General features: G+C 47.5%; 1 protein-coding gene across 7 annotated transcripts in view; it reads right to left on the bottom strand.

Moving 5' to 3' along the window:
* Mok (MOK protein kinase) overlaps nucleotides 1–14,903 on the bottom strand; it is a 34,493-nt gene that overhangs the window by 11,570 nt on the left and 8,020 nt on the right. For 2 of the 7 annotated variants that reach the window (XM_035445382.1, XM_027416609.2), the window contains exons 2-5: nucleotides 13,053–13,167; nucleotides 7,104–7,147; nucleotides 6,906–6,995; nucleotides 5,285–5,355 (exon numbers count right to left, since the gene is read on the bottom strand). The exons of 1 other annotated variant lie outside the window; for it this stretch is intronic. In XM_035445382.1, coding sequence (XP_035301273.1) covers nucleotides 5,285–5,327 — 43 coding nt within the window. In that variant the 5' untranslated portion in view covers nucleotides 5,328–5,355; nucleotides 6,906–6,995; nucleotides 7,104–7,147; nucleotides 13,053–13,167. Of the gene's footprint in view, nucleotides 1–3,397; nucleotides 3,537–5,284; nucleotides 5,356–6,905; nucleotides 6,996–7,103; nucleotides 7,148–13,052; nucleotides 13,168–13,717; nucleotides 13,737–14,903 lie in introns of those variants that run through there. 4 more of the 7 variants (XM_027416606.2, XM_027416607.2, XM_035445383.1 and 1 more) reach the window with 3 other exon arrangements.

Below are 14,903 nucleotides of genomic sequence, written 5' to 3'. Positions count from 1 at the left end.
GGCCATTAAAAAACAACCACAAAAATTCCTAATAAGATGGTGTCATCATTTTAGAAAAAAATACTCCAGTGACAAGTGTTGTCTCCCCCATATTCTGAATGGCAGAGAATGATGGTCATGAAAACAAGGATGTCAGTCATTCTGAGTTAGACATTCAAAGCCGTACCAGGAACACTGTACCAGGCCAGCTAATGGGCTGGAGAGATGGCCCAGCAGTTAAGCGTGCACACTGCCCCTGGAGATGACCCAACTTCAGTTCCCAGCACCAGGTCAGGTGGCTCACAACAGCCTGGAGTAGCTCCACTACAGGGCATCAGATACCCTCTTCTGGCCTCCATGAAAACCTGAATACATCCACGTGCATGCATGTCTGTGTGTGTGTGTGTGTGTGTGTGTGTGTGTGTGTGTGTGTGTGTGTGCAAATAAAAACAAATTCAAAAATGCAAAAAGTATTAAAGCATAGCTTACATCTGTTTCTTTCTCATATATGTACAAAAACTGAAGGATCCTCTTAATAAACGTAGAATTAAAACTGCCAAATGCTGAAGCTGAATTGGCAACATTTCCCCCCTCCCTGTAAGGAGGGATCACCTAGTACAACAATGTTTGCATAACAGTTTTGCTGCATGGTTGCATGGTGGTGAGGCACAAAGCCCCAGCTGCTCATGAGAATGATGCAACACTGCATTACAGCCAAGTCAACTCTGGCTCGGGTCACTCTCTCAATGCCATGGCCTCATTTCAGGGTGCCCGCTCCGCCCACAGCCTCAGAAAGCTACAACTCTAAAGTGACACAGCCCTGCCACTGACCATGGGTGTGTTCCTCTCCCACTAACGTAAACACTGGCTGTTCCACGGGAGAGTCTTGGTGTTTAGAAGACCAAGCATTGAAAGGAAGCAGGGGACAGAAAGGAGGCAGGGGACAGGTTGGGAGCAAAGCTGGTGGGGGTGGGAGCAGCGCCGGGACATGACGACTGTGCAGCCACAGCCACCTGACTGGACTTTCCCCCAGAGGCTGTCTCTCTTCATCCATCCATGGCAATCCTGTGTCCACTATGTCGCTACCTCTATTTCAGCCCATGGCAGGAAACTGATGGAGACCCTCCTCACACTCTGCCACAGGTCCAGGCAAGCCTAGGAGTCTCCAGTTCCCAGGCAGCTCTGCCTTCCCTGACACCTGCTGGACAAAGGGAAAACAGCCACAGCACACTTTCTTCTAGTTATTTCTGCAACAGACTATGTGTCTTGAACGTCAAAAAGCATAGTTACACCACTGAGTCTCCGCCCCCTGGGATTCTTGCCTGTCTCAGGCCTGGCACATGGCAAATGCGAGAAGACAGCCCACTAGAGCCAGCAGGGACTTCCCCTTCGCTCGTGACTGTGCCTTAGCTACGGAGTGCCCTAATGACCCAAGGAAGTGTCATTAAAGTCATGTGACTGCTACTGAAGCAAAAGCTTCACTGACCCTGTGCTTTTAATAGGTCCATATTCATCTGCACAAGCAAACAATCAGGAGAGACTTACTGGAAGCTCACGCAGGGCCAGGTTACAGAGCAGGCTTCACAGACTTGAGTGTCAACGGCAGCGCTCTCTGTCCTAGCTGAAGAGCTTTACCCTGGATTACTGCCTAATCAATCCTTCAAGCCTCAATTACTCATCTGCAGAGACAACAGTAGCAAGGCCAATGGTAGTGTGTTCAGCAGTCCTTCTCAGCAGCATGTGCGAGCTTGACAATATGGGCTCTGGAGCCAGGCTCAGTTCAGGTCAACTTCCACCACTTACCAGGCAGACAGCCTTAGGCAAGGTGCTTTTTTCTCTGTCTTTAATTTCCTCACTTTTAAAGTGGGGATGGGAACAGCAGGCAAGGGTGTGGGGGTGCTGGGTAAATGTCTTTCTGTAAGTATTTAGAACAGCACCTGCACGGTGTCAACAGCCATGGGCAGTCAGCCATGGCAGCAGTCTATACTTCACTGACTCTAAGACACCTGCCCCCATGCGTTACTAACTCTGGAACTGTGTTGTGTATTTCATTAATAAATGTCTTGCCGGGCGTTGGTGGTGCACGCCTTTAATCCCAGCACTCGGGAGGCAGAGGCAGGTGGATCTCTGTGAGTTCGAGACCAGCCTGGTCTACAAGAGCTAGTTCCAGGACAGCCTCCAAAGCCACAGAGAAACCTTGTCTCGAAAAACCAAAAAAAAAAAATAAATAAATAAATAAATAAATAAATAAATAAATGTCTTGTAAATGCTGCAGCTTTTTTTTTTATCCAGACTTTAACATCTAGGGTACCTGGTATGACTGGCAACAACTTAGATTCAGTGCAGACAACAGAACCCCTGGCCTGTGAAAGATAACTCAATACTCACATTAAAGGCCACAAGTTTCTATTAGGCATTTACAGAAAAGTGCTTATCGTCATAAATCTGTTTCTTTCAAAGTTCAGAAGCCATTCTCAATCATGTAACCACTGGCCAAGCATGGTGGCACAGGCCTTTAATCCCAACACCTAGCTCTTGGGAGACAGAGGCAGTTGGATCTCTGAGTTTGAAGCAAGCCTGGTCTACAGAGTGAATTCCAGGACATCTAGAACTATGTAGAGAGAACCTGCTGAGGTGGTAAGGGTGGGGAGAGGAGAGAGAGAGGGTGTGTGTGTAACCAGCAGCACTCAGGGTCCTCCCCACTCTGGGCATGCCCAGCCTGTGCACACACTGGGTCCTCCCCACTCTGGGAATGCCCAGCCTGTGCACACACTGGGTCCTCCCCACTCTGGGAATGCCCAGCCTGTGCACACACTGGGTCCTCCCCACTCTGGGCATGGCCAGCCTGTGGACACACTGGGTCCTCCCCACTCTGGGCATGGCCAGCCTGTGGACACTCAGGGTCCTCCCCACTCTGGGCATGGCCAGCCTGTGCACACACTGGGTCCTCCCCACTCTGGGCATGGCCAGCCTGTGGACACACTGGGTCCTTCCCCTGCACATTTAACACCCCTGGCACTGTCTTTCTTCTAAGCACCTTTCCTCTTGGCTACTTGCTGTTAGACAGCTTCAAAGTCACTCATTTTGGAGGTCCTGCAGGCAACTGAAGCACTGTTTTGCTGTAGGTAATACCTCTGACAAGGGGGTCATGGTGTAACAGTTGCCTGCTCTCCTTTGTGGGGACCTGAAGATCACTGACTCTGCACTTGGGCCTGTCGCAGCATCCAGGAGTAGCTTTCTTACTTTAGGAGGGTGAAAACTTCACCTTCAGACCATACTGACACCCTCACTTCCTGTGTCCCAGAAAAGGCCATGAAGTTTGATTACCTGTGCACAGACCCCTGACTGCTCCACCCCCACACTCCCTCCCACCTCCCTAAAATAGACCCAGATTTGAGGATTTGGGTCTCCATCATACTTGGCCACTTGGAGAATAAAGTGCCTTCTGCAAAACTTTCAGTGATGGGCACCCTGCACAGTAGGCAGACAAGACAGGCCTGTCTGGGTAATGTCAACAGTGAGTGTCTGTTGGTCTAACAGCATGTTTTGCACAGTCTCTGTAAGATAGATATAGAAAGAAATGCTTCAGTTTCTCCAATTGCACAATCCCCCAGCTATTGGAAATTAAGGATACCATTTTCTAAACAAAGCTTTCTCAAATGTCTAAACACATAGCAACACAGACATTTCTCCTTCCCTTGAATATAAAGTGTAAATATATCACACCCTGGGAAGCAAAAGAAGGCTTCTAACATTAGGAATGTATCCTACAGATACACCGAATTGTCACTAAATAACCAAAGGGAGTGACATGTGTAGGCTCTCTTTGGTTTTGTTTTCTGAGATACAGTCTCATTACCATGTAGCTAAGGACTTGCTCTGTAGTCTATGCTGGCCTCTGGACTCCTGTCCTTCTGTCTCAGCCACCTGTATTCTGGGACTGCAGTCACGAGCTGTCTCTTCTGCCCTACACAGATTCTTTAAAATTTAAAATGTTAGGCGGGTGGTGGTGGCGGTGCATGCCTTTAGTCCCAGCACTCGGGAAGTAGAGGCAGGCAGATCTCTGTGAGTTCAAGTGCAGCCTGGCCTACAAAGTGAGTTCAAGGACAGCCAGGGCTGTTACACAGAGAAACCCTGTCTCTATAAACAAAACAAAAATGTAAAATGTTGGTGGCAGATGTTGCTAGGTGACAAGGCACATGCCGGAGTCTTTAGTCTGGCCTCAGCTGTTTGAGGCGAAGGTTTAAATCATCTCTGATGCTTTCACCAGAGGCCACCACAAAGACAGTGTTCACATGACTCTACAGCAACGGTTTCTTTCCTTTCCGTTTATTACTCACTCACTCACTCACTCACTCATTCATTTCATTCATTTATTTTCTTCCAGTACTAGGGATTGATCCCAAGGCCTTTCACATGCTAGGCTGGTGTTCTACCACTGAGCTAATATCCTCAGGCCTTTTTTTCTGTAACATTTTGAGACAGAGTCTTGCAACTTAGCTAAGGTTGGTCTTGGCAACTTCCTTCCTCCATTTCTCAAGAAGCCTGGATAACAGGTGTGTTCCACCAGGCCTGGCAGCTGCTTTGCTTGGTTCTGTTTTTATTTGTCCTCTAGGTATTATGTGATCTAGAAAACAGACTATCTCCTATACTGCTTTCACAGTTGCATTTCATCATGACATCTCAAGACATCTGCTCAAGGAGGGCCAAAGCTCTGCTTGCTGGCACCCTCAGGGCCCTCTGTAAGCATCCAAGGCCATGACAGGTCATCTCAGGCAAGGGAGCTTTTCTGAACAGTGCTTTACTGCCCAGAGGAAAGGAACGAAGGAGCATTCTGGAATATGAGGTATGTCAGGCTCCAAATGCAATGAGTGGTGTCCTTCCCTGTGAGAGTCCAGGGAAGATCTGGAATATGAGTTATGTCAGACTCCTCATGCAATGAGGGGGGTCCTTCCCCGTGACAGTCCAGGAAAGAGCTCAAGAATGCCAAGGAAGCCCAAGAATGCCAAAGAGAGGAGTCAGGGAACAAAGTACCCTCAGAGTGCAGCCCTGTGAGGAGGGCTTGCCTTCAGCATTAGCCTCATCCAAATCACAGGCTCTCCCTGGAAGCTTGTGGCTTCAGTCATCTCTAAGAGGTTGTCAAAACAACGCCTCCTGGGCCCAGCTGAGCAGCTTTGTACTGCACACTTCCCTGTCACTATCATCACTATAGCACTACAGTGACTGTAACACATATGTAACCACAAACATTCATTACAAGATCGTGAAGATTTGAAAGGGTTACCTTTCAAAATACTCTACGTACCTCGTATTAGCTCATAAATATTCATGTCCATAAGTTCACACATTAGTGCAAGAGAACCAGATTTTCGGTCACTGCAGAAGAAAGCAGACTTTACTTTTTCTTGTCTTAATCAGAAACATAATCAAGTCTTTTAATGTGCATTTGTATACATTTCTGGTAAATCAGGCATTCTCAGGCGACCATAATGGCTATGAGATTATTAAAATGGCACAGATTTGACTTTAAATCAACATTTAGGTAAAACTAATACGAAACACTATGAGAGTTCTAAAGCAAAGCTCTAAGATCATCTTTAAAAAGTTATGTCATGAAAACAGAACACTATTTATGGGCAGAAAGGAGAAAAGCTTGGGAGGTATCTAAGCAAAACCATAGGGGGATGAATTTAGAGCATGCTTTGTGGCCATATGTTTAGTTTTTCTGTTTGTTTTGTTTGGCTTTTGAGACAGAGTCTCGTCATTATTCAGCCCTGGCTGCCCTGGAGCTCACTATGTAGACCAGGCTGACCTCAAACTCATAGAGCCTTGAACTCATGGAAATTCACCCATCACTGCTTCCCAAGTGTTGGGAATAAAGGCGTGTGTGTTACCATGCCCAAGCACACATTTAGTTGTAACTGATCTATGTTACTCTGATGTAATCAGGATAACTTACAATGGGAGGGGTCAAAAACCCAAAGCCTGCTAGAGGAGAGAACAAAGACAAGAGCCATCACTCACGTGGGGGGCGGGGGGACGGGTCTGGAACTGAGTGGTTCAGAGGCTGGGACTGACAACACGCCTCTCCTGATTGTACTCAGACCCTAAGCAGGGAAACTCACTGCCCCAGATGCTGCTCTGGGCACCTCTAGTCTGCCTGGCAGGGCTCCCTTGCCATGCAGCCTGTCCTGCACTCACAGACCTTGGCACTGTGGCATCACAAATGAATGCTGGCCTCCCCGGTGTGGCTGACTTCCAAGAACACTGCAGGCCAAGAGGCCACACAGCTCTGACAAGACTTGGCATTTTGATTTTAAACTATGCTGTCCCACGACTAACATCTACTACATTTTAGCCGGCAGATGAGTTCCTTCAAGAATTTGATAGGCTGGGTTCCCTGAAAGCTGCAGCATGGCTTCTATCCCCGGGGACACAGCCCACAGAACGGCAGGTCCTAGAACCTGCAGCCTGACTCCCCAGCACAGCCAGTTAAGAGGCACGACGCAGACACAGTGACAGGGTTGGGCCCAGGACGGTGGCTGTGCTCTGCCTTCTTAATTCACAGGTACACTTTACAGAAATTACTCTACTAGCATGAGCAAAAAATGTCACGACACTGTATCCATTATGATAAGAAGGGTCTGTACTTTCATAAGAGAGTAATTTATAATAAGGCATCAGGACCTGACTGAGCTGCAGGAGCCAAACCTTGAAGACACAGGCTTTCCAAATATGGGTACACCAAAATGAAGGCATTTTCATTTTAAGAATTAGACACAATTTGCTCAAATAAAATTGAGATGAAGTGATAACTCAGTCTCTCAGCTACAAAACAAATATTTTAAATATCTAACCATGATAAAAAGAAACTCAATCTTAAATTTTTCTACTTTAGGTAACTTCCCAAGCTCAAATATACTTACAAAACCACTTCATGCAACGTAACAATGTTTGGGTGTGGGTTCAGGCGTCTCAGTGCTTGTATCTCTCGTAGGTTGTTCACTTGCTCAATACTATTATAGAGGCAAAAATGCACAACCAATTTACAATTAGGTCAATGGTAAAATTACAGTATGAAATCATACTCATTTCCCATGATCAAAATGTAAAACCCCACTCACTTGTATTTCAGGCAGTTAATCAAGCTTTATTTTCCCATCAGAAACTGAAATCAAGCATAAATTAGGCACACATCTTCATTAGCTTACAAAATTCAAGGGTTCTTTTTTGGTGCTGGGAATCAAACATGTCATGAATAACACTTGAGAGACACCCCAACCCTCAAATCAAGGTTTTGTTTCTTTATCTTTTCAAGCCCTGGCTGTCCTAGAACTCGCTCTGTAGACCAGGCTGGTCTCAAACTCACAGAGATCTGCCTGACTCTGCCTCCCAAGTGCTGGGACTAAAGGTGTGCACCACCACTGTCCGGCTTAAATCAAGTTTTTATCACTTAGGACATACATTAAAATTATTATCATCTATTATCACAAGAAGATTTTTGGTTGTCTCTTTTGACATAGAAATATATAAAATCTTAATTGTGTTGAAAATATTTATTAATAATTAATATTAATAAATGAAATTTTTCAGGTTTTTTAATTTGAATTAGAAAGAAGATTGTTTTACATGTCAATCCCAGTTCCCTCTCCCTCCCCTCCTCCCCTACCACCCCCCCAATAAATGAAATTTACTTATTCATTTATGAGAACTAACAACTAAACAAGTACACACTAGCTGAAAGTCAGCCTTTCAAAGTTCTGGGACACCATTCTCCTCATCCTGGAGAAAGTCTGCTTGCTCAGCATTCCATTTACCTGCCACAGGAGAGTCTACACCAGGCCTTCCTTTACGAAAGCCACTGTGTCTACTGCTCACATCTCAAGGCCTAACAAAACCAGTGCAAGGGCATGAGGCTGGCTGCTGCCACAGAAGAGCCCTTTCAAGAAAGCACCCTGTTTTGGGCCATGGGGGCCACACCCAGACAAATGACCCAATGTTCCAGAGACTTCCATCTCTGAGTATCCAAAAGAAACTAGGGATGTCTACCTTCCCGTCATCTGGCTGCGTCTGTCCTACCAACTTTTCCCATGTGGGAAGTTTAGCATGTTGTCTAGTTACTCCGAGAGGCTATACCTAAGCACATTAGCACACTTCTGCTTCGTCCTCTGAAATAAGTTTATTGAGCCATGAAAGATACTACCCAGGAGCCAGGGCAAATTCCCACAGCTAACAGTATCACAGAGCTGGCGTAGCTGGAAGGCTGAGCGCTGACTTGCTCTCCCACAAACCAACAATGGAAGCCTGCTATTGTCCAAGAGTGTTTTGACTGCCTGTCTCTGCTTGCTCCCTTGACCCAGCACAGTGTTCAAAATGTGTTAGCAACATGTGTCCCAAGACAACCAGAAAAAGCAGAGGCTCAACTGGCACCAGCCCTCAGAAAGGTGATGAGTGAGAGGACCAGGCAGTACACAGGAGGCCCAGAGCAGCTCTTCCCAACCTGGATGGCAGCATTCAGGCACCCGAGTAAGCACAGTAGCCATACTGCTCTACTCAGGATTTTCTGTTTTTACACCTGCCCCTGGCTCCCGGGCTGAGTTACCCCCCTGCTGTTTTTACACCTGCCCCTGGATCCCGGGCTGAGTTACCCCCCTGCTGTTTTTACACCTGCCCCTGGATCCCGGGCTGAGTTACCCCCCTGCTGTTTTTACACCTGCCCCTGGATCCTGGGCTGAGTTACCCCCTGCTGTTTTTACACCTGCTCCCGGGCTGAGTTACCCCCCTGCTGCTTTTACACCTGCCCCTGGATCCCGGGCTGAGTTACCCCCCTGCTGTTTTTACACCTGCTCCAGGATGCCCGGGCTGAGTTACCCCCCTGCTGCTTTTACACCTGCCCCTGGATCCCCGGCTGAGTTACCCCCTGCTGTTTTTACACCTGCTCCAGGATCCCGGGCTGAGTTACCCCCTGCTGTTTTTACACCTGCCCCTGGATCCCGGGCTGAGTTACCCCCTGCCGTTTTTACACCTGCTCCAGGATGCCGGGCTGAGTTACCCCCTGCTGTTTTTACACCTGCTCCAGGATCCCGGGCTGAGTTACCCCCCTGCTGCTTTTACACCTGCCCCTGGATCCCGGGCTGAGTTACCCCCTGCTGTTTTTACACCTGCCCCTGGATCCCGGGCTGAGTTACCCCCCTGCTGTTTTTACACCTGCCCCTGGATCCTGGGCTGAGTTACCCCCTGCTGTTTTTACACCTGCTCCAGGATCCCGGGCTGAGTTACCCCCCTGCTGCTTTTACACCTGCCCCTGGATCCCGGGCTGAGTTACCCCCTGCTGTTTTTACACCTGGGATCCCGGGCTGAGTTACCCCCTGCTGTTTTTACACCTGCTCCAGGATGCCCCTGGGCTGAGTTACCCCCTGCTGTTTTTACACCTGCTCCAGGATCCCGGGCTGAGTTACCCCCTGCTGTTTTTACACCTGCCCCTGGATCCCGGGCTGAGTTACCCCCTGACCCACTTACGTCCTCTGCCACGGCAAAAGTGCCCCCTAAATGCTTTTTTTGCTTTTTGTTTGTTTGTTTTTGTGAGTCAGGGTTTCTCTGTGTAACAGCCCTAGCTGTCCTGGAACTAGCTCTATAGACCAGGCTGGCCTCAGACTCACAGAGATATGTCTGCCTCTGCCTTCCGAGTGCTTGGATTAAAGGTGCATACCACCACCAGGCTCACATTTATTTATTATTTATTTATTTATTTTAATTTTATGTGCAATGGTGTTTTGCCTGCATGTCTGTGGGAGGGTGTCAGATCTTAAGAGTTACAGACCACTGTAAGCTGCCATGTGGGTGCTGGAAATTGAACCCAGATCCTCTGGAAGAACAGCCAGTGCTCGCTCTCAACTGCTGAGCCCCCTAAATGCTTTTAAAACCCAGCTTCCTACGAAGTATTCCATAGAACATGATTTATCTTGTTGTTATCATTATATTCATCTATTGTGTATGTGTGCACGTGTGTGCACATGTGTGCATGTGTGTATGAGCACAAGTACATGCACCTATGGCATGTCACACGTCAACGTGGAGGAGTTGGCTCTCTTCTTCCACCGTGTGACTCCCGGGACTGAACTTGGGTCATCAGGCTTGGCAGCAAGCAGCTTTACCTGCTGAGCCATTTCATGGGCCCTGAAAAGTGTTCTGTAAGGAAATTCCATGTCTAAAATGCTTAAGAAAGAGGCCCACCCTAGTCTCTCCTAGAAGGCCAGAATTTGGGGTTCATATCAGAAGTTCCCCAAACCTTACAAACTAAAGATAACAAGTGGTATGACAATGCATGCCTGAAATCCCAGTACTTGGAGTGTGGAGGCAGAAGGGTCAGGAGTTCAAGGTGACCCTCAGCTGTATAGTGAGTTCAGCTACTTATAGGGTTATTGAGGCCCTGTCAGAAGAAAGAAGAAGGGATGACGATGGGGGAAGAGAGGAAAAGGGGGAGGGGGAGGAGAGGGAGGAGGAGGAGGAGGAGGAGGAGGAGGAGGAGGAAGAGGAGAAGGAAAGGCAATACCTGACTGCCTCTGCCTCCTGAGTGCTGGGATTCAAGGCATGCACCACCCCCAACTCACTGTGAAACAGCTTACCTTTAACATATTCTGAACTTTTTGCTCCCAGAATCCTTACACACAATCTAGATTCTATACTATAGAACTGAGGTTCGCCATGCGGTGGTGGCGCACGCCTTGAATCCCAGCACTCAGGAGGCAGAGGCAGGCGGATCTCGGTGAGTTGGAAGCCAGCCTGATCTACTGAGCGAGTTCCAAGACAGACTCTAAAACAATACAGAGAAACCCTGTCTCAAAAAAACAAAAAAACAAAAAAAAAAAAAAAAAAAAAAAAAACCAAAACAAAACAAAAACCCAAAACCAAAACCAAAACCAAAACAAACAAAGAACTGAGGTTCCAGGTTATACAGAGGTTTCCCTGTGTAACAGCTCTGGCTGTCCTGGAACTTGCTTTGTAAACCAGGCTGGCCTCAAACCACAGAAATCAGTCCTCCTCTGCCTCCGAGTGCTAGGACTAAAGGCATGCACTACACACCCAGCTATTTATTTATTTATTTATTTATTTATTTATTATTTATTTATTTATCATGAGGAGACTATGTTTATAAATTACTAAGATATGAGACTTTGGGTTTGGGGAATACTTTCAGTTGGTAGAGTGCCTGCCTAGCACACACGAGGCCCCAGGGTCAGTGCACACCACACCACATGAACCCAGTGAATTTAGGAATTATTATCTTCTTCTTGTTTGTTTTCTGCTTAAGAATGTAAAGGTTGTCAGGGCTGGAGAGATGGTTCAGCAGTTAAGAACACCAGCTGCTCTCCCAGAGGACCCAGGTTCAATTCTCAGCACCCACATGCAGCTCACAACTGTCTGTAACCCCAGTTCCAGGGAATCTGATACCAATGCACATAAAATAAACTTAAATCAAAAAAATTAAAAAAAAAAGAATGTAAAGGTTGTCAATGCAAATGCACAGCTCTCCCCTCAAAGAAAGTAAGAGATGGTTTATTCTGGACTCACACAGGAGTGACTGTGGCCCACGAGTTTAGCTGATACCATGTTCCAGTGTGGGTAATATCTTCCTGAAGTTCTTATTGTAACCGGACAGAAAAAATCCTTCATCGGTGTGCTTTAAAATGCATTAGTGGAGAGCTGGCTCAACAGTTAAAAGGACTGGCTGCTCTTGCAGAGGACCTGGGTTCAATTCCCAGCATCTGCAGCAGGTAGTTGGTTGACAGCCACCTGTGACTACAGCTCCAGAGAATCTGACACCCTCTTCTGGCCTCCGAGAGCACTGCACACATGTGATACACTCAAGCCTACATCAGTCAGGACACATGAAATCCTGGTGGAACATCAGGTAGGCAGGCTCCAGCAAAGCAAAAAGGTTTCTGCAACAAGCCTCAGATGCAATCTTAGCCTTTGGTTGGTGGAAACTGGTGGTCTTTGAGTGTATTCCAAGAAGGGTTCTCCATATACTAAAAGGGACAGTGATCAAATGAAGAGGTCGCGATGAATGCTATTTTGCAGGCTAACAACTACCTCTAACTCCAGTTCCGTGAGACCCAATGCCCCCTGGCCTTTAGAGGCACCAGGCACACACAAATGCAGACACACATGCAGGCAACCCCCCCTCCCACAAAATAACAACAATAATAATGACAACAACTGGGCCTGGAGAGATGGCTTAGAGGGTAAAGCACTTGCTGCTCTAGCAGAGGACTGGGCTCAGTTTCCATGAACGTGGTAACATGGTGAACATGGTGGTTCACAACTCTCCATAATTCTACTTCCAGGGGATCGACAGCTGCTTCTGGCCCTTCGGGCACTGGGCACACATGTGGTGCATACACATGCATGCAGGCAAACACTCACACACATAAAATAAGTCTAAAAAATAAAATAACCAAAAGAGCCGGGCGTTGGTGGTGCACACCTTTAACCCCAGCACTCTGGAGGCAGAGGCAGGGAGATCTCTGGGAGTTCAAGGCCAGTCTGGTCTCCAGAGCAAGTGCCAGGATAGGCTCCAAAGCTACACAGAGAAACCCTGTCTCAAAAAACAAAAAACAAACAAACAAACAAAAAATCCACCATACACATACTGTGCGAAGTATAACACACTTTTTTTTGGGGGGGGGGCGGTATTTCAAGACAGGGTTTCTCTGTGGCTTTGGAGGCTGTCCTGGAACTCACTCTGTAGACCAAGCTGGTCTCGAACTCACAGAGATCCTCCTGTCTCTGCCTCCTGAGTGCTGGGACTAAAGGTGTGCGTCACCATTGCCCAGCATAACACACTTTTACAATACATGCTGTAGGTGTTAATCACTGACACTTCTGTAAATTTAGACAAGAAAAAGCCCCAGTGTATTGAACACATTAGATCACAGTCTTAACTGTCCAAGGACATCTGGTTATAGCTTACTCACTTTTATATAAACACAAGCTTCCCCCTAAGGTTAAGATGCCTTACTGATTCCAACCGGTATCTGTGTCTATTCAGTCGAGGACGTGCGGTCACATACCTTTCAAAGTGCTGTTTCATTTGTTTACATGCATAGTAGTTCCCATCTCTCAGGCTCTGCATCTTCATAACTTCAGAAAACGTTCCCTCTCCTATTTTGCCAATTGCTTTGTAGTCTATAAGTAGAAATAAAGTTTAATTGATACAGATATTTCATATTTACTTCCCCAGACAAACTTTCTACCTCTGTGTAATTTCAAGACCACACACTGAGGATCAGTTTTCCTCGCCCCTCACAGGCTCAGAGCTAAGTTGTGTTGGCAGCAAGGCACCAACCCCTGCTCTTGCAGTGTCTGCTCTCCCTGGGTAGAAGGGATGGCATCACTGTCCCTGCCAGAGGTGACAGTTTAAATGGTTCCAGCAGGAGTGGGAGGAACAGGACATGGGCTGTGGCTCTAGGCAGATCTCATAGCATCTGAGCCATTTTCTGAAATCCACCCTCCCTGATCTGCAGAGCACCCACACACCCCCCCCCAGTACTTTCCCCACATTCTCACATAGCCTAACTCTGAGAGCTGCCAGCAGTAGCCCTGGGCTTTGCAGCTGCCGCCACTACCCCATGCCAGGGAATGGTTTGTAAGCTTCTCATCTTCTGTGTGACATACCTTCCTGCCTGAAGTATCTAGAGCAAATGTGAACCTTCAGCCAGGCAGTGGTGGCACATACCTTTGATCCCAGCACTTTGTGAGTTCAAGGCCAGCCTGATCTACAGAGGACAGACAGGGCTGTTACAGAGAGAACCATGTTTAAAAAAAAAAAAAAAAAAAAAAAAAAAAAAAGTGAACCTTCAGGTGGTCTGTGCTTGTGAACAAAGCCCTACAGCAGCAAGCAGGCAGTGAGTGAGGGGCTGACTGTAGTGACTGTGCCTGTCCTTGACCAAGTGTCCACAGCCTCCTGACATATGGAAGATGACAGGGAGTCAGGCTGGATAGGACTAGATGCCCTCATGGGGTGTCTCAAAGCAACGGCAGACACAGGCAAGAAACAATGCTTTTCAAGCAGAAATGGAGGGATGGGACACACTGGGCGCAAAAGCCCCACTGGGCAGGGACAGTCTCTACAGACCAAGCAACAGGGCCATGGTAGCACACGCCTTTAATCCCAGCACTCGGGAGGCAGAGGCAGGAGGATCTCTGAGTTCAAGGCCAGCCTGGTCTACAGAGTGAGTTCTAGGACAGCCTCCAAAGCCACAGAGAAACCCTGTCTCCAAAAACAAAACAAACCAAAAACACTAGGAGACCCTTGGCAAAGGGCAGGCCAAGAGCCTTCTCAGTAGGGTTGGGGAATGGCTCAGTAGGAGAGTGCTCACCTAGTGCAGAAGGCCCTGAGTGTCATGTTTGGTACCACAAAACACAAAACTACGTGAGCAAACATGGTAGGAAAAAAGTTAGCACCCCAGTGGCAGAGCTTCAAGGAAGCCCCCGTGAATGAGAAGCAAAGCAAGAAACCAGGAGGAAGGCAAGGTGGAGAGCTGGGTCTATCCAGCAGAGAACAGGATGGGCACAGGAGGACGCAACTGTGGGAACCAGACTCACAGAAGCAAGCCTGACTGAGCCAGCCTTGGCCTTCAGACCCAGGCTGCGCCCACATAAAGCAGCCTTGTCCTGCGGCACCCCTGAAGGAAGCAGAACCCTTAACAAACCCGCAGATATGCATGTCTGTATACTGCTCAAACATCCTTTTCTGTCCGTTTGCTGAGACAGGGTCTCTCTAGGTAGCCCTGGGTGTCCTCTGTAGACCTGTGAACCATCAGGCCTGGCTTGAAATTCTTTCTGGTGTTGTTGCTTTTTGCTTTGTTTAAACAATATTAATTGCTGGGCAATTAATTGCTGGGCAGTGGTGGTGCATATCT

The sequence above is a fragment of the Cricetulus griseus genome, chromosome 5, assembly GCF_003668045.3.
Source record: "Cricetulus griseus strain 17A/GY chromosome 5, alternate assembly CriGri-PICRH-1.0, whole genome shotgun sequence".
Classification (NCBI taxonomy): domain Eukaryota; kingdom Metazoa; phylum Chordata; class Mammalia; order Rodentia; family Cricetidae; genus Cricetulus; species Cricetulus griseus.
This window is presented reverse-complemented; position numbering and strand designations above follow the sequence as displayed.